General features: G+C 55.7%; 9 protein-coding genes across 9 annotated transcripts in view; 5 read left to right on the forward strand and 4 right to left on the reverse strand.

Moving 5' to 3' along the window:
• Positions 1-2868, forward strand: part of BBK36DRAFT_1135561 (hypothetical protein) — a gene marked incomplete at its 3' end in the record, with an annotated part of 3178 nt that extends 310 nt beyond the window's left edge. The window contains exon 3 of the mRNA XM_024892685.1: positions 13-2868. Coding sequence (XP_024749114.1) covers positions 22-2868 — 2847 coding nt within the window. The 5' untranslated portion in view covers positions 13-21. The remainder of the gene's footprint in view (positions 1-12) is intronic.
• Positions 2869-3568: 700 nt separating this feature from the next.
• Positions 3569-5610, reverse strand: BBK36DRAFT_1159923 (hypothetical protein; the record flags this gene model as incomplete). The annotated part of the gene is made up of 3 exons (XM_024894245.1): positions 3569-3690; positions 3758-5161; positions 5319-5610. 3 exons carry the CDS (start codon positions 5608-5610, stop codon positions 3569-3571), a joined length of 1818 nt encoding a protein of 605 aa, XP_024749115.1.
• Positions 5611-9772: 4162 nt separating this feature from the next.
• BBK36DRAFT_1169488 (RmlC-like cupin) lies at positions 9773-10421 on the forward strand (the record flags this gene model as incomplete). The annotated part of the gene is made up of 3 exons (XM_024895321.1): positions 9773-9947; positions 10030-10083; positions 10180-10421. The coding sequence occupies 3 exons, from the start codon at positions 9773-9775 to the stop codon at positions 10419-10421; spliced, it is 471 nt and encodes a 156-aa protein (XP_024749116.1).
• Positions 10422-10504: 83 nt separating this feature from the next.
• BBK36DRAFT_1120587 (hypothetical protein) lies at positions 10505-11839 on the reverse strand (the record flags this gene model as incomplete). Its single annotated transcript, XM_024890715.1, has 1 exon — positions 10505-11839. The coding sequence occupies one exon, from the start codon at positions 11837-11839 to the stop codon at positions 10505-10507; it is 1335 nt and encodes a 444-aa protein (XP_024749117.1).
• A 1604-nt stretch (positions 11840-13443) lies between these two features.
• Positions 13444-14615, forward strand: BBK36DRAFT_1121095 (DUF1769-domain-containing protein; the record flags this gene model as incomplete). The annotated part of the gene is made up of 2 exons (XM_024890788.1): positions 13444-14237; positions 14303-14615. The coding sequence occupies 2 exons, from the start codon at positions 13444-13446 to the stop codon at positions 14613-14615; spliced, it is 1107 nt and encodes a 368-aa protein (XP_024749118.1).
• A 646-nt stretch (positions 14616-15261) lies between these two features.
• BBK36DRAFT_1121073 (hypothetical protein) lies at positions 15262-16289 on the forward strand (the record flags this gene model as incomplete). Its single annotated transcript, XM_024890784.1, has 2 exons — positions 15262-15527; positions 15587-16289. The coding sequence occupies 2 exons, from the start codon at positions 15262-15264 to the stop codon at positions 16287-16289; spliced, it is 969 nt and encodes a 322-aa protein (XP_024749119.1).
• A 1202-nt stretch (positions 16290-17491) lies between these two features.
• On the forward strand, positions 17492-19518 carry BBK36DRAFT_1202742 (MFS general substrate transporter; the record flags this gene model as incomplete). The annotated part of the gene is made up of 2 exons (XM_024897234.1): positions 17492-19285; positions 19477-19518. The coding sequence occupies 2 exons, from the start codon at positions 17492-17494 to the stop codon at positions 19516-19518; spliced, it is 1836 nt and encodes a 611-aa protein (XP_024749120.1).
• A 140-nt stretch (positions 19519-19658) lies between these two features.
• On the reverse strand, positions 19659-21753 carry BBK36DRAFT_1159928 (hypothetical protein; the record flags this gene model as incomplete). The annotated part of the gene is made up of 3 exons (XM_024894246.1): positions 19659-21191; positions 21258-21574; positions 21669-21753. The coding sequence occupies 3 exons, from the start codon at positions 21751-21753 to the stop codon at positions 19659-19661; spliced, it is 1935 nt and encodes a 644-aa protein (XP_024749121.1).
• Positions 21754-22335: 582 nt separating this feature from the next.
• On the reverse strand, positions 22336-23109 carry BBK36DRAFT_1159929 (DUF757-domain-containing protein; the record flags this gene model as incomplete). The annotated part of the gene is made up of 5 exons (XM_024894247.1): positions 22336-22408; positions 22463-22499; positions 22555-22839; positions 22899-22923; positions 23029-23109. The coding sequence occupies 5 exons, from the start codon at positions 23107-23109 to the stop codon at positions 22336-22338; spliced, it is 501 nt and encodes a 166-aa protein (XP_024749122.1).
• Between the last annotated feature and the right edge of the window lie 748 nt (positions 23110-23857).

Raw genomic sequence — 23857 nt, forward strand, 5'->3', positions numbered from 1 at the left:
AATCACCAGAAAACCGCAGCAATGGCTCGCACAAAGCAGACCACCGGCAAGACCCTCCGCCGACGCGGAGGCGGCAACGGCGGCTTCGGCACCGGCGGCGGCGGTCGCTCCGCCCGCTCCTACGGCCCCCACGACCTCGACATGATGGCCCTCCAGGAGGAAGCCGAGCGGCGCGAGCGCATCCTCGCCGACCGCCGCCGCGTCGCCGCCAAGTGGCGCCCCAAGATCCCCGAGGTCCGCAAGGTCAACTTTGAAAACTTCAAGAACCGCTTCCAGGCCGAGGACGAGCCCGACTACGCCGTCGAGGTCCTCGTCGCCGGGCCGGGCCTGCAGGGCCAGATCCGCCGCGAGCGCGCCCTCCGCCGCAGCGAGGAGACGGCCCGCGTCCGCAAGAGCTGGTACAGCCTCTACGGCCACCACGGCGACCGCCACGGCGGCGACCTGGGCCGCAACAGCAAGAAGATTGATCCTCTGGACAAGGTCAAGCGCGAGAAGCGCAACGAGCTGCTGCCCTCCGACACCGAGATCCAGCGCATCCGCGTGCAGTCCCAGCCCGTCCTCGGACACCTGACGTCTCTCCTCAACGACACCGAGTCGCGGTCGACTCCGCGCACCTTCATGCGGCCGTTCAAGGCCCTGGTGTACTTCCAGCCCAAGATGCGCGAGGTCCTCGCCACGCTGGAGGAGAAGTGGGCCGACTACGAGGAGCTCGACGAGCAGGGCTCTGACACCGCCACCAGCGATGAGGCCGAGGTCCTCGTCGAGGCTCCCCCCAAGGACGCCGCTGCCGAGGGTTCTGATGCCGAGGAGGACGGCGACGATGACGACGACAAGTCCGACACCGAGTCCCTCGCCTCGGTGGACTCCAACGCCGACGAGGACTTTGACGGCGTCATGGACAGCCCCGAGGCCCTCCGGGACATGCGCTGCTACGTCAAGTTCATCGACGAGGAGATCATGCCGCTGTACGCGCGCTTCGACGACAGCTCGGCCGAAAAGGTCAAGTTCGACGACCTGTGGTCCCTGTTCCGCGTCGGCGACCTCATCCACATGCCCGCGGCCGTCGAGGCCGGCGGCCGCTACCACGAGGTCTGGCGCATCTACCGCGTCCAGGCGCCGCAGCCCGAGACGTCGTACCCCAAGAACGGCTGGGGCTTCTTCGACGAGTACGACGACGTCGACGACTCCAACAAGTTCAAGATCTCGGCCTACTACGTCGACCACGACGGCTCGACCTTTGGCGCCGTCAAGAACAAGTTCGAGATCGAGGCCTTTGCCGGCGAGCGCTCCATCGACTCGCTGCCCTGCTACCCGCTGCGCTACCAGCCGGGCCACGAGGAGCTCATCGAGGGGCTCAAGGACCAGGGCCGCCGCTTCCTGCGCTACCTCGAGGACCGCCACCAGCAGCACAACGCCTGGACGCTGACCCGGAACCCGCCCTCGCACCGCCACGAGCCCGACCAGGAGATCCTCGAGAACGAGTACTACGAGAAGATGCGCCACCCCGAGTTCGTCGAGAGCGACGTCATCGTCGACCTCACCGAGGCCTACCAGAAGATGCCCAACTGGCGGCCCGACTTCCACCAGCTGGCCGTCAACAAGTCCATCCGCTGCGAGATCTCCGACGACGAGATGCCCATCCAGAAGTGGTTCGACGGCACCCGCCAGAACCGCTCGTACGTGCAAAAGGAGATTATCCAAAAGGCCGACGGCGTCGAGAGCCGCCAGCGCCGCGACAACCTCGCCGTCGACACCTTTCTGCGCAACCGCCTGCGCGGCACCCGCAACTTCGAGGCCAACGCCCAGGCCCTCAAGCTGCGCGACGAGGACCTCGTGCTGCTGCCCAAGCGCATGTTCGCCTACGCCCTGCGCGAGCGCCGCTTCATGCCCATCGACCTCAACCTCCTCAAGCCCGTCCGGCGCGAGGCCGGCGTCTTCGAGAGCCTCCGCATCCACGGCGACTACAAGGACGTGGTCCGCAGCCTGGTCATGTCCCACTTCCGCAAGAAGCAGCTCGAGCGCCGCTACGTCGACGCCGCCACCGAGGGCCCCGGCCAGGACCTCATCCAGGGCAAGGGCCGCGGCCTCGTCGTCCTCCTCCACGGCGTCCCCGGCGTGGGCAAGACGGCGACCGCCGAGGCCGTGGCCATGGAGAACAAGAAGCCGCTCTTCGTCATCACCTGCGGCGACCTCGGCCTGTCCCCGTACGAGGTCGAGTCCCGCCTCAAGAACGTCTTCCGCCTGGCCCACCTGTGGGACTGCGTGCTGCTGCTCGACGAGGCCGACGTCTTCCTCTCGCAGCGCTCCAAGCAGGACATGACGCGCAACGCCCTCGTCTCCGTCTTCCTCCGCGTCCTCGAGTACTACAACGGCCTGCTCTTCCTCACCACCAACCGCGTCGGCACCATCGACGAGGCCTTCAAGTCCCGCATCCACCTCTCCCTCTACTACCCGCCCCTCGACAAGACCCAGACCACCGAGATCTTCCGCCTCAACATCGCCAAGCTCAAGATCATGGAGTCGGAGCGCCACAAGATGACCGGCGAGCCCGCCCTCGCCATCAAGGACGACGAGATCCTCGACTTCGCCGCCAAGCACTACGAGGACCTCGCCCGCTCCACCGGCTGCTGGAACGGCCGCCAGATCCGAAACGCCTTCCAGATCGCCTCCAGCCTGGCCCTGCACAACTACACCAAGGACGCCGATGCCGCCCGCGCAAAGGGCCAGCTGCCGCCTGCTGCGCCCGTCTTGGACAGGAGACTGTTTGACAAGGTGCAGATGTCGACGCAGAGCTTCGACAAGCACATGAAGAAGGAGGAGGGCAAGTACGACGACGGACTGCCTCTGAGGAGCACCTTTCAGGAGTAAAGATGTGATGATGGTATGAGGATCCTTACGCTCTTTTATCGTAAATGCTGGCATGTTTTGTTCTTGAGGTCCTTTTTTTCAGATATGAAGTCAGATAGGCGCACATCTTATGAATTCTTTGACTGCAATGATCGTTTCGTGGCGAGTTTGCTGGTGAATTTGTGCGAATTTAGTGTTGACCGCAGTCACCTATGCATCTCGATCTCGTACCACAGCCTGGACGTGGCATTAGCATGTATTCTCTATCTTCCACTCATGCACAGGGAGACTCACATGGATGGAGGAACAGGGATGAAGAGCTTCCTTCACAATTAAACTAGAAGATACGTTTAGCCTTCTCTCACAATGACCTTGACTCTGCGGTCAAAATCGTCAACCAGACAGACGGTCACATAACACAACTTTCAAAAAGCTTCCATTGATAGATTGGCGAGTTACCTGCTCTCGTACAGTCAGTTGTAAGAAGCCTACTTAGGCAGGCAGCCTCAAGTCCCTCGCATCATCCATCGTTAGCATCTTAGCAAGCCGTGCATTCCCCTTTCCCTAAGAAAATCAAATCAATGAAAATGGCCATGTTCCACCATAGCGGGTATCGTTGTAAAACCGTCTGCTGTAAAGATTGTAACGCCCTTCCATATATGCCATCGTTCAGCCGTAGTTCAGCTTACTTATCGACCCTTTCTCTCTATCTCTCTTCAGTTCAGGGCGTGAGGAACTGATCGATATTAACCCTCTGCAAAAAGCTAATGTGTCCGAAGCCAACCCAGTGCTGCGCGAGTTTGTCGTGGCTGATGAGGATCAGCTGGCTCTCAATGAACTTATCTGTCGCCAAATTGTTAGTTTCGCAACAGGTCAAGTATAAACGGCGACAAAAAGGGCTCTCGCATACCTCTGAGAAAGCCAGTGGCGGCAATGTGGCCTTCGCTCTTGACCATCCTGGCCCCGGCGAACTGGGCGTCTGTGGCTGTTCCAACGAGGCCATCAGGCCCCAGGTCGTTGACCACAAAGGTGTATTCGCCCCTTGGCACATTGGGGTCGCCCGTTAACTTGATGCCCTCCAAGCGGCCTCTGTACACCCTGGCGTCCAGCCTCTTCTGCTCCCACGCCTCGTCGCTGTCGTTTTCGTCGCGAAAAACTCCCAGCTCGGCGTCGGTGGCTGGTGGATCGTCCGGCTGATGGATCAACAGAAACTCGCAGCCGTGCCCGCTGTAGTCACCGACCCAGATGCCTCTCCATGGCTTTTCCGGGGTCGGCGTGTAGAGAGCCGGATCGAGGGTCGAGTAGGTGATGAGCTCCTCGCCAATATGAAACCCAAGGCCGCCTATGCCAACGCCAGCCGCTTCCTCGTCCACAAGGTCTCGGACCAAGGCCCGGAGCGCGCCGGCGAGACCCCTCTCGCCCATAAACCTAAGAGGGCCGGGAGTGCCCGTCAGCTGCATCCATTGGCGAATACAAAAAGTCTGGTTCGAAACCTGCGATCTGGTTCGAGGTCGATCTCGGGACGACAGAGCAGCGACGCCCCGGCGCTCTGTATCGCCCGACACATAGTGGTTTGCCGGGATCACGGGGGATGGCCACATGTTGCCATAGGGGTAGCCAAGGTGCGCCCGCCGATCCGCCTCCTCAGAGCTCAGCGGCTTTGTGAGCATGAAATTGCTGAACATGCCGCCGACGCGGTCGTCCAGGCTCATGGGTATCTCGTCGGCGAAGCGGTTAGCGCCGGGCCTTTTGTTGAACGAGCCTCCATCCTCCTGCCTATCCTGGACACGGAACTGCAGGACGGGCTTGTCGAGATGCAGCTTCACAACGGGCGAGAAGCTGTGGATAATTACGTCGTGATCTGCCGACCAGTGCTGGAAGGTCGATTGGTTGCTGACAGCCACCATCTGGTAGCCCTCGATGCAGCCACGCCTGGGGTCGTAGCGCACCAGGATCAGCTTTCCCGTCAGATCTCGATCGCAAAACCAGATCTTGTACTTTGGCAGAAACCAGACTCGGTCGTGAGCGGCATACAGCTCGCGAAAGCTGGCGCATGGGCCGGGGCTGGTGACCTGCACCGCGGGAACGTTTTCCTGGACGAGGGGCTGCCAGAGCAGGTCGGAGAGCGCATGCTGGCGCAGGGCACGACATGTTGCAGAAACGGCAGCGAGATCGCATGGGGAAAGATAGGAGAGAATCGTGTCGATGAGCTCGGCGGGCGTGGCGAGCAGTGGAGGGGGTTTACCGGAGGGTTTGGTGGAAGATGCCGCGATCTGGTCTGAGGCGCCTGAACCGGCTGCGTCTGTGTCTTGCTCTGAACAAACACACGAAATTAGCTGACGAAACTCAACCAAAGCTGAGGACAGCTCAAAAATTTAAAGGAATTCGGAGATTTCGGCCCTGTGCAGCACAACCCGACCAGGTTGGTGTGGTGGGCACAGGACGTCGCACACAACATCGAGCTGCAGTACCTTGCATAATGGCGTCGTCACGCCGTTGGGCCGCAGACGGCCTCAGCAGCTTTGCCCGGCCCAGGGCGCCATGGTCGGCGACGCTGCTGAGCAGATCGATATTGTCCTCGTTTGCGGCATCGACTCGTCCGTAGATGATGCGCGCATCGGCATCTGGCGAGGCTGAAGGCGTGGCGGGCGACGACGACGACGGTGAGGCGGAAGCTGGCGATGAAGCTGCATCTGCCGAGGCGGGCGATGACGACGCTGCACTCGCCTCCATCGCCTTGCCGCTAGCGAGGCCCGGGTCCATGGTGCAGAGCGATGCGGGCTGGGCCAGTCTGGAGGTGAAGAGGGATGAAGAAGCAGAAGAAGAAGAGAAGAAGCTCGAAATTCGGTCCCGGAATAAATAGGTACACAGCCAAGTGTCGAGCAGACAAGTATCGACAGCTGGCGGCCTCAAAAGGAAGAGTTCAAGGTGAGCCAGTCAGTTGAGTTGAGTGCTCTGGAGCTTCGCCGTCTGGCACCTAAACTGAACTGAGCAGCTCCAGCAAGCTGAAGCACTGGACGGGGAGCTGCCGCAAGACCCCGGCAAATCGAGCTTCCGTCGGCTTCCAGAAAAGGCTGCAGAATCTGACCATCAGGGTCCGCCAGCAGCAGTCAAGCAACACCAGCAGCGGCTGTCCAGGGCTCGCTGCACCTCGTGTCGGTCCCTGGGCGGTTTGTGTGGTGATGGATGTTCCAATGCATTGATTAGGATAGGCGCACGCACGAGCCAAAGCTTCAATCAGCTCTTTTCCGGGATCTTTTTCTCCCTCTCGTCTCTTTTCCCCTTTTCTCTAGCGAGATCCAGCAGGGTGGCGACGCAGCGTAGCAGTCGAGCAGACCGAGTCCATCAGAAGTCGCAGGGAGAGCTGCAGCCGGCGACCAGGAGTGCGCTTTGCAACGGGTCAAGGAAACGAGCAGCCGTGGAAATGAAGAGATTTTCCGTCTCTGCGACTTGTATAATCCGCCAAATACATGCAGTCACCTTATGCCCTGTCTGGATCGAGCATGTGCAAAGCTGGTGACGCAGCGGCTTCGCACAGCACAGGATGAGACGTAGGGCTGTCGCTGGTTTATATGGCACCAACCACCACAAACTCACACCAAGCCATTCCTCCAGACTCGGCCGAGGAGCGGCGCACCCACAAGCTCTACCAGCCCGCAAACCGCTCCGATGACGCCGGGCAACGGTGAGATGATATAATGAGGGCCTCGTGTCGACATACACCGAGCAAACGAACGGCCCGTGACGGCTGCCTGGCGCGTGAAAGGGGAGGCTTCCTATTCCCCAAACGGAGGCCATCCCCGAAGGCTCGCTGACTTGGGAAGCTCTGCTGCCAGCATCTCTTCCCCCCGTTCCAGACAAGCCTCATCCCAAATCTCGCACCCCCTCCCAAATAGCCGTCGACTTAAGCCGGGACTGGCCCAGGTCCCACGGTGACACGACCCTTGCTTCCCTCTCCACACTCTCCGCCGGCGCCGCCGCATCACCACTAGGCGTTCCGGTGTGGGCTCCTCCGGGGCTGCGATATTTATCACAAGTGCCCGTTCTGTGTGCGCCTTGTCCACCCCGTAGTTGTACCCATCCTATCAGCAAGGCAAAAAGAGGGTGGGTGGACAACCGCAGAGGGCGGTTGCAGCGGAGGGTCGCTCAGGCTTGTATTTGCCGTCAATCAGATCCCACGCCGGCATCCAAGGACGAGCATACCCGATGTTACCTGCCAGAGCAGTTTGCGCCTTGATCGGCATCATCAATACGCGACAAGCGCCTAAACGAGCCTATGGGTGTTCGTCTCATGTCGCGGTCTTGACTTGATGGATGCCGAAGCCTGCTCGACCAGGTAGCACTGGATATATAAGGCATGTCAGATTGCTGCAAGCATGTACACTGTACAGTACCATCAACGCAACATGGAATTCCTGCCACTACTCAAAGCTATGACATGCAACATACCGACGTATCTGTTATGTACGCACAAGCAGAACCAAGTGGTATCAAGCCAAGATGCTGCTGCAAGTGAGATCAGAAAGACCGGCTCAGGGCTCGGATACTCGCCCAACTAGTCCGCCGAGGGTCCATGTTATCGGAGGCAACAGTCTGCGATCAATCAGCCGGCTTGAGAGCCTTATTGGGTAGCTTACTCGAGATATTTGACCAGTGTTGTTCTTGTCGTGACAAATAAACCAGGTTTCGGCTTGTCACTCCGGTGAGCACAAGAGCACTTGGACCAACAGATCTAGATCCAACGCTTCCACTTCCACCTCCGCATACATAGAGCCGTCGGCGAAATCTCACCGGCCGCCGCATCCTTGGGGTGCCGAGCTAACCATCAGATGTTTGGTGCTAGTTCTGTTTGAGCAAACCATCACGGACGGCTCTCCGTCTTGTGCAAGACAAGCAACATAGCGTGAGCGTGTATAAGTCGACTCGAAGCAATATCCGCGACTAGACGCTCACCTGCTCTTCCTGGCCTAAACCCAGCTTCCCATTCCAGCGGGATCGTGCACTAGCTTGCAGGGAGACTTTCCATGTGCCAACAGGCATCTGGCAGCAGGGGGGGTGCGATCCGGCCGACCAACCAGGCGGGCAGACGCAAGAGTGTGCTCTTGGCTTCTGCCGGGGGGGCTGCCCAAAAGCCCCGAGTCGACCTCCCTATACGAGTAGGTAACATTACCACTAGAGCGGATGCAAATGGGGGAGCGAGCACAGGGCACTGCTTATTATGATTGTTGGTAGTAGTATAGTACTATGTACTAGGAGAACCCTGATGATGTGCGGCTGGCTGTCAAGTGGTGGTTAGTAACTCAGGTATGCTGCGGACTCGTGTATGTTGGGGGAGGAGGCCAGCACCAACGACCAGCGCATTCAATCAATTTCGGCTGAGGATTCCGACTGCACCCCATCCAGGCCACACCAAATAGATAGGACATGGCGAAAATTGCCCAGGGCTCGATATCGGAGCCTTACGACGCAATCCATGATAGATAAGGTAGGCAGCCGTAATAAGCAAAATGAGGCAGATCACGTCCTATCGCTCTACATCGTTTACGGCAACTGATCCTCGCATCACCACCCGATGCGTCAGACTAGAATCCAATGTATCCTCAGAGTCATCACCTTCTCGGCGAAACATTAGTACCTAATAGTATTCTCCAGGCCGTCCGAAGACAGTACCTATCTTATGTAGCAGTAAGGTCTTGTGAAAAGGACACGGTACGGGTATCTTTGTCGGCATCAGCAAGCGAGGGTTCCTTTGTTCTTTTTTATTCTTTGCTTTCCATCCTTGTACCTTGTTGTCGAAGATTTACAGTTGCATTCTGGCTCATCGGCCGCAGGTTGGCCAAAGCTTGTGTTCCTTTTGCAAGGGCCCATTTTGCGTGTCCAGGGGTTTTCAATGTTGTTTGTTGGACCAGTGAGGGGCTGCTGCTACCTGCTGTAGTAATAGGCCCTCTATATAGTAACAACTTGTATGGCCAAGAACCTCTGCGTGTAAGAACTTTTTGTAGTTTATGCAGTTCCGCTTTGTCATGCTTCTTTGAATTCTCATGAGGGGTTTTGCAAGCCCAGTTATGGTACTCAAGCGAGTAAGCAGCAGGAGCCTCGTGTTGTGCTAGTAACAAGCATATGCCGGTTCTTTTGTCTTCGGTCAAGTATCAGGACAACCCACGAGGGAGCACCTTGAATTCAGGTGCACCTCATTGCCTCTCGCTTCTCCTGTTTCTGCTCCCTTTTCCATCTCTTTCTCTTTCAGTCCCTGTCAATGAAACTGAGTCAAGAATACATGAGACATGACAAGTTTTGAGAGCGTAAACTCATGCCATGATGCACCCAAGTTACACCAAGCAAGAAGCCTAAGCGGAAAAACTGATTGGCCGACGATCACGATTCGCCGGGCCTCCATGCGTCCCCCTATCGATTACCACCTCATGTATGACTTCCGCTTGGCTTCTAACCGTCTCAGCTTCTGCATTCTGCCAAACATCGCAGCATCGACACGTCACATCCCGTCCTCTCCCTCGCCTCTTCTTGAGCCAAGCCGGACCACATACCATCCCATATTCCTCCAAGAGCTCATATAACCATTGCTTCATCTTCAGCGCCTCCTTATCCAGTGCTCAGCTACGCATCTCATAGTCCTCCATTCTTACACATCATTTCTCAACTGCTTCGTCTATGTTCCGCATCCTCGCACCACATCACTGGCTCGCCTTCCTAGTTGGGCTTCGTCTTCCCCCCTTGGGTGTCTTCGTTGCATTCACGGCACCCCCAGCCTAAACGGACACGTACAGCAGGCACACGAGGGACAGCGAGCGAGAGAGCGAGACGAACGCCTGCTACGCTAAGAAACTGACATTTGACTCGCATTGATACTCTCCGCCGGCTGGTCCATGCCGCCAAGAGTGACCGTAATCCCGCACCCGGTCGTTGAATGTCTTGGGCCATGTCGTCTCTACTCCCCATCATCTCAGAGATCCTGCCCATGATTCTGCCTTCCACCACCGAGGTGACCCGCGCAGACCAGCTCACGCCCATTCTGGACAATGAGGGGCGTTCCATCCGAGATGCCGCCGTCGTCGGTAAGTGTGACAAGATGTGTGCTTCGGGTGAGTCTTCTCCTTGGCCCTGAGCGAAGCGTGCCAGAAACTGCGTTGTAACTCTTCTCCTCTCCCTCTCTCTATCGGACAGTCCTCCGCATACCCCCCAATTCTAGTTCCCCAATACACCACAACAGCGAGCAAGGTAGGTTGCCACCTCCCCGCCTCTGGGGGTGCCCTCCATCTCCCGCCAAGAAGGGCTCCGTTGGTTGGTTAGATTCGGTTTCTGATAACACTCAAGATGCCATCATCAACGCAGTGTCCGGTACCGGGACGCTCGTCGTCAAGGAAGGCTTCAAGGGCGAATTGCGACATCACGAGCTTAAGTCGGGAGACTTTGCATTCGTGCCGGCCTGGACGGAGCACCAAGTTCGGAACGATACGGACCAAGAGCTGGTTTGGGTCATCACTCAGAGCGGCCCCCGTCCAGTGGGAGCCATCCTCTCTGAATGGGGTGGTCAGGAGGTCAAGACTATTGAGTGATTCGTTGTTTGAGATTGGCTCCCGCTCCCGCCGAGCTGCTGCAGCTGCTGCACGCTTCAGCTCCTGCGACTCTATAGAGTGGTCTATTCCGCTACTCCTGCACCAGAATATGATCTGATAAGCCGGATCACCTTTTGACAGTCTGCTGGGGTGTCGAATATCTGCGCATGATCCAGATGGGGGAACATGAGCACCTCCACATCGGCTGTCCGATTCTCAGCGGCGCCCCGAGCCTGGTTTATTCCCTCCACTCCAAGGTCGGTCAAATACTGCGCGACGCTAGGGGTGTTGACAAGTATATCCCTCCCAGCCAGGCAAACAGCAACCTTGCGACGATACACCGGGTCGGCGTGTTTAAAATCCTCCTTCCATATGATGTTCTCCCGCCAGAAGAAGTGTCGGCCTAGACACCGCGCCACGCCTGGATCAGTGCTGGCAAAGTACCACAACATCCACTCATAGGCTCCCCGGGGCTTTCTACGAGTGAAGTTGTAGGCGACATCGGGGAGATGCAGCATCACCGTGACCGGATCGATGAGCACGACGGATGTGACCATATGCCCAAGCCTCTTGGAGTGGAGCATGTGGGTGGTCTGCACAGATCCATACGAATGTGCCGCGACCGTGAACTTGTCCCACTGGTGATGCTCCAATACCTTGGCCATCTGCCGCAGGAACTCGGCCTTATTCAGAGGCGGGGAAGTCAGTCGAAAGGATACGGGAAGGATCTCCACAGCAATGACACCGATACCCTGACCACCACCAATGTCTTTAGCTGCATGTATGTTGGCAAGGAAGTCGACATATGTCCAGAGCCCAACGCCAATGCCATGGAAGAAGACGACCGGGTTGCACTCATTTGATGTATGAGGCCGGTACCAGTAGCTCAGCTGAGGAGCACGCGAGCGCCGGCTCGTAAATATCTCCTGTGGACGCGGTGGGAACGTTGCAAGAGTTGGTGCGAGGCCTCTGGCGTAGAATTTGAAGCCATGCCAGGCAAGCGCCATGTGTGCTGCTTGATCCACCAGGTATATGACCAAGTACCACGTTAACGATCTGTAAGTGACCTCGATGTCGTCCAAGGTCAGTCGAATGCACTGCGCCGACCCTCGGCCCTCTCGCAGAGGATAGCCCAGCCGATGCTCAATCCTCTTGACGAAGTCGTCCAGATCTCGCGCATCAGCCTCGGAGTGGCCGCCGTTACTCTCGACATCTTCCCCGGCCTGGTCGAAGAAGCCCCAGAGGAGGAAATCGCGCAGGTTGTCTCGGCGGATATCCTTCATTTCAGCGCCGAGGAACCACGACCGCAGGTATGCCTCCACGGACTGGACATTGTCGACGCATTGGTTGAAGAGAGCCCATCTCTCCACGGACGTCAGGGGTTTCGGGTGCACGGCCTTGCGGTTCAGCCGGTGCATGTACGGAAGGTAGACGAGGCAGAAGAAGAGCGTCTCGGCGAGGATGAGGCCCCACAGGACCCGGGCAGCGGTTGAGGCCCAGCCATACCAGCAGTATGTTGCGGCTAGGAGGGCGGCGTAGATGAAGGGCGTGTAGCGGAAGAATGCAATGCAGAGGCGGATGGCAAGCCGGCCTGTTACCGTGTTGCGTATCATTGTACCAACGACGGGAGGACGCCACCAAGCAACAAACTGCCGAAAGTCTAGCTAACAACAACAAGAGGTACAAGTGGCAGATGCACTGGCGTGTGATGAGATGAGACGAGGCGGATGACAAGGGAATCCGTTTCCTCCGATTCTCATCCCATTATTAACATCTGTGATTCTACCTTATTGTTGGCGGACCAAAAAGAAGTGGGTAGGAAAAAGGACCCCGAATTTGCAGCTTTGCTTGTTTGTTGAGCTTGCCCCGACTCCCGTTGGGCATGACGTCAGTGTTGTCACTGCAGACGTAAGTTTCGGTGCAGGGGTACATGGGCGGTGCCGGCGAGGGGGGCGCAAGCCCATCAGCCCAAGGGATCAATGAATGAGCTGGAGCTTGAGTGAGTGTGAAAATGGCTCTGGTTCGGGACTTGCGGGAGGGGTTGCTGTCTTTGGGGATATTGGAGATTGGCATGTGAAGAGCATGAAGGCAGTGGAACGGAATAACGCCTTGATAAGGTAGTCGTTGGCAGTCATAGGCTGTACGACTGCATATCCCTTAACATCACTGAAACTGATATACATTGTTGATTGTTCAGATTCATGCTCATATTTCGACTGACTCAATGCTTCCTATCTGAAAGCTTCAGATGCTCACTGTCACGCCAAAGGTGTTATCACATGTGATTGTCGAGCATTTAGTAGTCTCTGCCCATGCTGCCTCACGTTTGAGATCTGAAGTCGTTCTTCCGTCATATTACGTCCAAGGGAGCATAATTGATACTGCAGCCTATAGATAGCTGTGATTATTTCCTTCTCTTCCAATTGGACTAGCCCATAATATGCTCTTTCTAGAGCTTCAAACCAGGGCAGTGGAACAAACCACAAGCCCAAGGCTTGCGTCTAGCTCCAGACGTTTCACACGATTTGGCGAGATGCAGCATTGACGGATGAAACTTTGGGCGACGGAGGTGCTGTTTCATGATGTGGCACTAACATCATTTCCCTTTCCGTACAGTTCAAGGAGAAATACATCGACAAACGCCGCTGGACGCGGGAGAACGATGGAGAGAACAAGTACCGAAACCAGGAAACCAAGTCATGACTCCAGGGTAACGCCCCGTTGACGCGCTCGATTCGCCACCTGACATCAAGGCAAGCGGCACTAATAGCAGACGCCGTCCTGTTATTAATAGCAGTGCTTTAAGAATCTTATGAGGCCGGCGCCATGGACAAGAAACAAGCCACAGTCAGAGGGCATCATTATATAGTCCGATTCGGCCCATCAATTCAACCTTTTCCGAGCTCAGTCTCAGTCTGATCAACTACATATATCAATCCCAAGCAAAGCTGCGTCGAATTTGGACAATATGAGTGCCAACGACATCGTCAACGAAAGCACCAACGAGTGCGATCCCAACGACATGAGAGTGACACGCACAGCCAAAGAGAAATACATCCTGCGAGTCACGGCGGGGCCGAGCTATGACGAGAGCACGCAGGTCGAGGTCCCGGTGAACGAGGCCGCGCCGGTGCGCATCAAGAGCGACCTTGCCGACATCGAGCTCAATGTGCGGATACAGGACTACAAGGGGCTGCCGCGTGGCTCGCCGTCGACATCGCCCTACTTTTCCACAGAGCCTCATGCGAGCAACCAGGACCAGTACAGCATCTCCTTCCGCTTCACGCCCCTCAAACCGGCTAGGTCAGAGAACGGAGATGATGCAGACGGCGCCGCCGCCTCGGGGATCAGAGCGGCAGACTTGCAGTTCGGCAACGACTTTGATCGGCCTATCCGAGACAAGCTGCCGCCGGGCTTCAACTATGCGATGAACATTGTCAAGTGGTGGATCGATCCCGGCCTCGAGGGCGATGCCTACGCGGACAAGCCCTATCTCTACGGCCCTGCGCTGAGTTCGTTCAACGTCGTATCTGCCGGCCCTGGAGAGTTTGACGAGTCGAAGGGCGGCCTGTGGTTCGAGGAGGGAGGAAACGATAGGGGCAAGAAGGTGCGCGAGATGAACGGCGTGCCCAAGGAGAGCAAGCCGAGGATGAAGTGGGCCTTGTCGGACGCGAACAAGGAGAAATGGATCTGGGAGTACGGCCAGACGTACGGCATCGACTTCTTCAACCCGTACCTCGACTTTGCCAACATGGCGTTGCGGTTGCCGGGGTTTCAGCTTTCGGTTGCAAAGTATCTCGGTGCAGAGGCGTTGAGGTAAGTTTGGCCATGACAGGTGATGACTGTTTTGTTCGGATCTTGTACTTACCGGTTGCTCTTAGGAATGACGGGCGGCTTGCACATCAGCTGAGGTATGTTCTTCGGAACAAGGCCACTGGGGATGTATATCTGGTGATTACCTTTGCGCTGTATCTTGAAGAGTGCATCAATGAAGATGGGACTGTGAAGACTGTAAAGGGAGCAAATGGTACCACCAATGGTCATACCAACGGTCACACAAATGGTCATACTGACGGCCATACTAACGGTCACGCCAATGGTACGACGAATGGGGGATCCGAGGGCGCTCGTGGAGGCGGCGCCTCGCCAAATGGCAGCGGAAGGGGAAGCCCAAACAAGGACGATGTGGATTAGGTGGAAGAGACGGGAAGCCGTTTTTCTACCTTTTCCTTCTTTTATCGGCATTTAGACATGACTACTGTATTATACGATAGACTGTGAATTAAGCGATTGTGTCCTTTCAAACGAGCCTGCAGTGTCGACGTTGTTAACGTGTTGAGCATGATTTGAGACGTGCTTCTCCAAGTATAGACAAGAAGATACATCGTGTAGTTGTATCTGGGTGAACACAGCCGAGATTGCATCTGTCGAATCGAGATCTTGTACAACAGCAATTCAGCTATGCGGGTACGGCCGAGTACACGTACAGATCAATACAATCAAACGCTCATTACTCGCTGTTGATACTCTGTCGGTGCTCTGTAGCGATTCACGGCTTCTGTAACCGATGGTGATACACGTGCTTCGGTGCTGGGCCGCCAAACAACGGAAGGCGCGAACACAAACTCTGAGCAACTGCCCTCTCTGGCGAATGTCAATCGTCAAATAAAACCTTTACCGCTTCTGTTCCAGATCCCAGACTTGATCTCTTTCATGTCGGCCTCCTGTCGGAATACTTTGGCACCGAGCACTTACGACGAGCTCCATCACGATACGGCCGTGTCTAATTTCGCATCGGAATCGACAGGACGGGCTTCAACAGCGCAACTCACTGGTTGAAATGGCGGTCCACACACTCACGAACGGCACCAAACGAGTGCCCTACATGCCAATGACTATCGAGTTTATCCCCTGTCCCGCTCCGGTTCTCCAGTCCGACTTTGATAGCTGTCGGATCCCAGGGGGCCTCGAGCTCTGGTCGAACGGGGGGTTCTATTCGCCAGGGGAATGCTTTACTGGGTACTATGCTAGGTGCACCCAGACGGCCCCCGTCAGCAATGGCTGGCCCATACAGAGGGAGGAGACGGTTGTCAGATGTATTCCCGAGTAAGTGAACGTGGCAGCATGAGTCAAGGGGCTGGTTAACACTGACATTGGTGCGGAAGGGGATACGACTGTAACGACAGGACTAAAGATCAGAGATTTGCGGTGTCCGACTACGATGGAACTATTCTCTCCGCCCCGGCTTTTGAGATTCGTTGGAGAAGCGCGGATGTATCGAATGCGATGAGGAGTACGGAATTTAATCCGCCAGGAGCTCCGACCCTTGGGCCGACACCAACAGCGGATGTCTCAACTTCTTGGGTCATAACCACAACTGATGTACGGATACTCACAACTGACTTGACTTCCTCTTCGCCAGCCTCCTCAAGGACCGCGGAGTTATCATCACCTAGCGCATCATATCCACCACCACCAGGGCCGACTCTGCCTCTTAGTTCTGGAACGATTGCCGGGGTCACAGTAGGAAGCTGCCTGGGGCTGTTGGCCGTTGCCGCGGCGATTACTTTTCTGTTCTTACGCCGCCGAAGGAGATACCAAGGCCCAAGACGGCTCACGGAAGATGGGGGTACATGGGGCCAGCATGATACTCAAAAAGAAGCAACTGAACTGCCTATCTCTCAACGTCCAGCTGAGCTGGAAAACAAGTCAATGGAGTTGAGGGAGCTGCCAGTAGAGCCACGACCATTCAGCCAAGACCTTTCTCAGACGTGGAGAGCAGGCCATATCAGTGTTAACGCCATACCCGTGGAAGTTGCAGCAGATTCAGCCCCGAATGCAACGCAAGAAGCAGAGCGAAAGAACTGAGAAGCTGCCTTCGTCGGATATATAGCATTGGTCGAAGACAATTACTGCGCACTTTACAGGAAGACGATCGCATCCTCCGTTGCGGCAACAATCCAATCAGCTCTGAGTCAACAAAAGAAAGCATTTGGGAAATATTATGGCAAGGCAGAAAGCTATCAACAAGCTTTTGTGGGGGCAGCAACCATAATAAGGGGAGAAGGGCAGTCTGCTCCATTGCGGACGTGTCCTTCCGGTCGGAGTTCTACACTAGTCATCTATGCTGTGTAATAGAAAAGCAACCTCAAGGGACGGCTATGCAGAAGCAAAACGCCGTGGTCCTCCAATTGCGTCGATGGCCCCAATAACCCGCGGCCTTAGTCGGGAATAACGTGCCGTGAATCTCACCTCGTCGACCCGAGATCCAACAATGCACCCACTCGTTCCGCTGATGGACGTCCCATTGGCCTGGCTTCGATCTCCTCGGGGATCCAGCCTGGACGGAAGTCCTCGGTTTCGGAATGCGGTTGCAGCAGCCAGCATGTCGGAGTTAGCTGGCGAGCTCAGGTTGCTCTGGTGCTGGTCTCCGCCCCCAATCCCAAGCCCAACGCTTTCGCGGGGACGGATTAGGAATCTCAGATGCAAAGCTTGGTTTGTGGAGAACCGCTGTGAAGGATTTCCGTGGCTTATTCCCGCCGGTCCATTGACTAACAATGGGCTAGTGAGTGCGTCGCTCCAGTGAGTTGTTCAAGACAGACATGAGCGGCATGTGGTCGAGGAGCTTCGAACTTGCTCCGGAGCACGGAGCTACATGTTCGCTGTGATTCATCGGTTTCGAAAAGGGTTCCGCCGAGCACGATCTTGTGCATGAAGCAAGGGCGTGTTGCCGTCCTCGTGGACAAGCATGTTGTGATAGAGGAATGGGATAGTCATGGTCATCCCGTCAGCCGCGTGGGGGCGAGGGCCAGATCGACCAGACCGGTGTGCAAAGAAAAACCTGGTTATTCCCGTCGAGTGAATGGTAGCTCCACTTGCGCCTTCTCACCCTTTGATAAAAGGGCATTGCCGCTCTTTGAATCTGAGAAAATCCTTCTCGAAGCTGGCGTTTGGTTGAGTGTCAGTCGTGATACGGCGACTACTTGGCTGCTCGCGCCACGGTATATCGATGTGCTGGATTCGCAACTACGAGTCATAGCCCGCTCTTCGTCACTTCGCCGTCAGCGACGATGGCCGCCGATGAAAAGGGAATATCAGGGTCACAGGGGAGGGAGGATTTCGAAATCGGTCGCCCTTCCCGCGACGAAGAGGATCTTATATCGAGTGAGAAGCCGGGGACCGAGCAGTCTGAAAATACGACTCTGGACAGCAACACGCCAATATCGTATCTCTACCTCACCTTCAACACGGATTTGCCATCGCCGCCAACAATACAACAGCCGGACCTCCATGGTCGACAGTCGCCTCCATGCCCAGACTTGAGGGCTTACACGTCTCCCCTGACATGGGGTGCCACGCGAAAGAGCGTGTTGCTCATCCTGTCATGCCTAGCGACGTTCCTGACGGCATTCACTGCGGGTGCTTACGCGCCGCCGGCAAGTATCATGGCGGATGACTTTGGGACCTCTCGGCTTGTTGTTCTGGTAGGCATCACCACGTTTTGCATGGGATTTGCCTTTGCGCCAATGGCTCTCGCGCCAATGTCTGAGATATGGGGGCGCTATCCCATCTTCATCAGCGCCGGCATCGTCCTCGTCGTCTTCCAGGCCGTCTGCTCTGTCATGCCGGATGCCGCTGGCATGCTGGTATCACGCTTCCTCGTCGGTATCGGCGGCTCGGTCTTCTCTGCGGTCATTGGAGGTGTGCTGGCTGATCTATGGGAAAAGGAGGAACGAAACACACCGATGGCACTGTTCAGCGGTGCCGTCTTGGCTGGTACAGGAGCCGGTCCACTGGTTTCTGCTGCGTTGATCGAGACGGTGGGCAGCAATAATCGTGCCTGGAAGTGGTCGTTCTGGGTTCAGGTCATTCTTGACGCTGGTCTGCTGCTTGCTCTGGTTTTCTTCTTCAAAGAGAGCAGAGCTTCCGTCTTGTTGTCCAGGAAAGCAAAAAAGCTCAATAAGTGGTATGAAGAGTTGGAAGCGCATGGTATATACGGGCTATGGATCAACAGCGAACTGGCTCTTATGGCGTCCGCAGCGTCGAGCCAAACAACAATCACCCTCGACATGAACGGGCGGAGCAACCCTTCCACACCCCGTTTACGGCGAATCCGATGGATAGTCAAGGAAGACGAACAACGCGCTTCCTTGGGACAGATCGTTTTGACTTCAATCAGGAGGCCGTTTCACCTCCTCCTCACAGAGCCAGTCGTCTTCTGCTTCTCTCTATGGGCTGCCTTTTCGTGGGGCGTACTGTATCTCTCTTTTTCGGTCGTCCCTTTCCTCTACGGCGAGAATTTCAGCTTGTCGAGCAGAGTGTATGTGGCCATGATGATAGCCTCCGCGGTAGCGACCGTAGTCGGCATCTTCCAGGAGCATCTCCTGAAGCACTCTCAATGGATGAAGCAGGAAGAGGGCTTCCAGTACTCTGACTCTGCGTTCTGGGCCTTTATGCGGAGACGGTTCCCGGCTGAAGCACCGGAAGCGAGGCTCTACTTCACTTGCATCACTGCACTGCTCTTGCCGGTTGGCCTCTTTATCGCCTTCTTGACAACGGGAGGATACTCGAAAGCAATCGGTCTGGGGCTGGCGACCTGGGGCATCTACTCTGTCTACCTCGCCACCTTTAACTACCTGGCCGACACGTACCACATCTACGCCAGCTCCGCTCTTGCAGCGCAGAGCTTCTGCCGGAACGTTCTCGGCGGCTGCTTTCCGCTGATTACGAGCATCATGTTTACGAATCTTGGTACAAAGGGCGCTGGGGCTATGCTGGGCGGCATTGCTACGGGACTGACGATTATTCCTTGGGTGCTTCTCTTTTACGGAGAGAGGATCCGTGCGAAGAGCACATTTGCCAAGGTTTGTTTACCCAACTCCCCTTTCACTGATATGTTTATGTCTGGGTAGTTGCTGACCTCTTCGGAAAGACTCTAGTAAAAGCGTAATGTCTGGGTTATACGAGTAGACGGCGTATCTGTTTCGGCCTTTGTCTGGCTGGAAGCGAATCGACATTCCTCCTATGAGAGGGCATTAGCGAATGCATATACTAGATCATGAAGAAGCGATATTGGTCCTTTTTAATAGCGTCTTAATGTATATACACGTACATGTATCCAGCAGTATCATACACGAATCCACCCTTTTTGGCCCTTTCTTGGACACAGCTACACTACTCAAACTCTTACACAAGTGCCCCAGCAAACATGTCTCATACTCGACACCTTTCTGCAACTCAAGGGGCAGATGTCGGCCTCGGCATCCGCCTCGACTTCCTGTATCTCTCCAAAAGCTTTTGCACCACTGACTTTTCGTAGCTAGACCGCAAAGAGCTCTTCGAAGTGTTTGCCTCTTCGTTGCTCTCCAGGCTCTTCTGAGAAGGCCAGCTCGAGCCCGAACTGGCGGTGTTGTTCCTCGAGCGGTTGCGTGCTGCTGGCAAGGATTTGAGAGAAGGGCACTTGTAGACGATGGGAGCCGGGAGCTGAACTGGTCCCTCGGGAAACATGCCTGGTTCGGGGATGACTTGATGGTCATCGAGCACAACCGCTCGGCCATTATCAATCATCGACTTTTGGTAGCGAAGACGAGGCCAAAAGGTAGACGGGGCGACACGGTATGCGTGGAATCTCAGAGGCAAGATTCTCGATTCGGGAAAGAGGGTTGCTATGAAGGCGTTTGTGTATGCCTCTGAGAAGCCGGCCATGCGGAGGGAGGTGACGTTGTTGCGGAGGCGGACGAGATGGTTGCATATAGAGAGGTGTTTGTCCGGACAGTATGACGACGGCGGCGGCTGCTGTCCCTGTTCGTCTTCTTCTTCTGGGATGGAGTGCGGGATGGCGAGGCTGGTGCCTGGGTTTGAAGAGGAGTCTGAGTCTGAGTCTGAGTCTGAGTCTGAGGAAGAAGAGGAGGAGGAGGAATAGGATATGTGGGAGGCGTATGAGTTGTCGCTTATGAAGGATATGTTGATGATGCTGGCGTCTTCGTCATCGTTGTCGTCTGAGTAAATGTATGAATTCTCTGCTTGTTCGCCTTCTGCGTCCTGGTCGATGTAGGAGTCTTCGAAGGAGACTTCGGACTGTTTAAAGGATTCATCTGGTGCGGGGGACAATGCTCGAGCAATCATGCCGGGAATGTCGCATGAAGACAACCTTCCGGATATTTCGGCTACAAAAGACTGGTTCTTGAGAATAAGCTCTTCTTCGTACAGGGCGGCGGCTCTGGCAGAGACTTTTGTTATGTCAGAGGGAGCTGGGGGAGGAGGAGGAGGAGGAGGAGGAAGAGGAGGCTCGGGCAAGTCCTCTCTTTGGCCGTGGAAGCGACGACAGGCGAGGATGAGACTCTCGAGGGGCGCTTCGGGGCTTCTTTGGAGCTGGGCGAGGCTGAAGCTGTGGAGGAGACGCTGGAGGTTGGTTGTGCAGGGGAGCAGGTTCGCGGCTTGGGGGCTTGGGCCGAGGCCTAAGCGGGAGAGATCGATTTCGATGATGAGGGAGCTCATGAAGGGGCTGTATTTGTTGAGCCAGGTGGTTGCGAGGGGGTTGAGCCTCTGGGCGGTGAAGGGGGAGAATGTGACGTGGAAGGTGTATGCTGAGAGGATGGTGATGAAGATTGTGGAGTGGAAGTCGAATGAGACGCTCATGTAGGGGCGGAACGTGGCGAGGACTTGGCGCAAGGGCGTAAAGTCCGAGGGCTCCCAGCAGTCTTGGTCCCAGTGGAAAGGATTCAGGCCGATGGGCTTTGATCCCAGCGTCTCGTAAGAAGCGACGAGGTTCTCAAGGATACGGCGGCGAACATGCTCAGGGAGTCTCTGCTAGGTACGTTCCCGAGGCTTTATTACGTCGCCGCTGCTGCCTCCTTTCGACTTGTTGTTGTTCCTCTTATGCAGCGCAAAGAACTTGTTCGTCAGCACCTTTACGGCAATGGTTTTCCTGTCCTCCTCCGGTCTGCCTGCTTCTCCATGCGCGTACTTGTGGTAGACGACGTCCACGGTGCGATCCCACGGCGGGAGACTAGGACGACCGGAGAGCTGCTGATGGTGATGGTGGTCGTCGGTGTTGCTGGAGACGTTGGGGGATGGGGAATGTTGTGAGGCTCTGCTTGTGGCTCGCTCGATGAGGGACTTTGAGCGGGTGAGTTTGGGCGGGCTGACGCTTGCTGTTGGGGAAAAGTCAGTGATTTGTGTGCCTCCTGGTATGAAATGAGAGATGTATGCATCCAGAGAGAGGGGTTTGAAATGAGGGTGACTTACGGGGAGACTGAGGTGGTGAGGGCGGGATGGGAATGACTTCGCCGTCTGGGGAGAGTGAGAGATCGAGCCAGGATGTTTGATCCATGATGTAATTCCCGGGAGTAAGTATCACGAGATCTGCCTTGAACGATGAGGCGAGGCGCATCGGCTGTTGTATCTTTCCCTTCTTCCTTGGGTTGTAGGAAGAGACAAGAATCACTATCTGGATGGGGGTAAAGTTGTGGGTTGTTATAATTTGGGGCAGACGTACTGTCACTCGCGGCTTTGTTTTGACGACGCTGATGCCTGGGCAGCTGGCATCAGTTTGCCAGGCGACAAACGGGCGTTGGCACGGATACGGCATGGGGACAAGTGACAAGCAAGTAGCACATGGGAGAAGAAAGGCAAGCTACCTTACCTTGAAGAAACATTAATATCAGGAAGACGTATCTGAATCCAGAACTTTATGTACCCATATTTCCACGACCTTCCAAATTGGACACGTTTGATGATTTCCTTTCCTCTGTTGTTTGTCCTTCTCGCGAAGGATAGCCATGCAGCTGTAGGTTCGCAACCGCACACCTGAAGCATATCATGTCTGTTAAGTGAATCCCCACTGGTTCACCGATGTAGGCATGCGGCATAGTATGATAGACGCCTGACTTTTATTTCTGCTAGATTGGGGTATTTACTTCTTCTCCTCCTGAGCCTTTTCGGCCTGCGCCTTTTCGTATATCCAGTCGTTGAGGCCGTTCTTGTTTCTGTGTGCAAGGTCAGTGAAAGCTCTCATCGTCACAAGTAGATGCAAAACGTACCGAGCAATCTCAATGGCATAGAACTGCATCCTGGGGACTGTTTCAACGTCAGCCAACGAATAACCGTAGTATTGTAGCCGAATAAGGCTTACCAAAGATGGTCGTGTCCTGCTCGTACTCGGCCTTGGCATTGTTGCGCACCATGGTGCCAAAGTTGTAGTCGTCCACCTTCTTCTCGTACTTCATCATGAACTCGCGCCACCTCTCCTTGCCCGTCTTGCTCTTCATCTGGTCCTCGTCAATCGTGGCCGCGGGGTCGAACTCGGGGAAGGCCTCCTTGAGGTGCTCGTAGATCTCGTCGTCGATCTTGGTCAGTCGCAGGCTCGAGCCCTTGACCTTTTCGAGGATGGACCAGTAGGTGGCCATGTGCTGCACGACTACTTGCGCGTTAGGCGGGATTCATTCACTCGTCGGGGATTGTGGTCCTATGTCGTACCTTTGACGGCAAATTGCTTTTCCATCTGTCAAGTAGAACCCAAGGGTCTTGTGTCAGCGAAATGCCTTGCATGCTTCACAGCTCCATGGCGTAACAACAGCTCCATTGCTTAACGGGAAGATAGACGCACATCCTCCATGTTGCCGGCATCTTCGGCGTTGAAGTCCTTGGGCAGAGGACCTCCGGTCGACATGCTCTCTAAGGGATCCATTGTGGCGGTTGTTGTTGAATGCTGTAGATTGTTTGTATCGCGATATCCAAGTTGGTAGAGCTCAAAGTGTTATCGCAAAATCCAAAATCTCGAGCGTGGGGCTGCAAGTCATAGGCAAGTAGGTACTTATGGAGGGGCATGATGAGGTCAGGACAGTGTGTGCGACATAGCATGACTGTGCTGCTCGCACAGTAAGTAGTTCGTTCCTGAACCTTCTTGTCCGTTCGAGCAACCATCCGATCTCCCAACTGCACTCATTTTGCCTCTGTTGCCTCAGTCCTCTTTTCTCCCAACACACGTGGCCAATCAATGTGAGATCGTATGACTCGGTGCTGCTGACGGCGGATATCGTACCGATTCCCGGAGTCCGACGACAGCTCTCCGATCCGCCGGATGGTCTGGCGTTCATATTGTAGCCTTCATGGATGGACGCTGCCGCTGAGGCTTGTTCCTCCACGAGCGCTTGGTCCGCTATGCGCCTTTGGAATGTGGGATCGATGAAGAGGGCTGGAGATGCAAGGCACTGCTGTTCAATCGGTGACGATGGCAATGCGACGATGTGGCAGCAGCACAGACTCGAGTGAGGCAACTGCTCCAGATCGAATCCCTGCGGCGACCTTTCGCCTTGTCCAACAGCTGTTTTGCATCTCAAATATATACAGCTGACATTCCTGCGTGGCCCGTCTCCTCTGTGGTGGCGGCGTTGGTTGTCAGTCGCCTCTCGCGAACAATATCAAGCTGGAGGCCG

The sequence above is a fragment of the Trichoderma citrinoviride genome, assembly GCF_003025115.1.
Source record: "Trichoderma citrinoviride strain TUCIM 6016 unplaced genomic scaffold BBK36scaffold_8, whole genome shotgun sequence".
Lineage (NCBI taxonomy): Eukaryota > Fungi > Ascomycota > Sordariomycetes > Hypocreales > Hypocreaceae > Trichoderma > Trichoderma citrinoviride.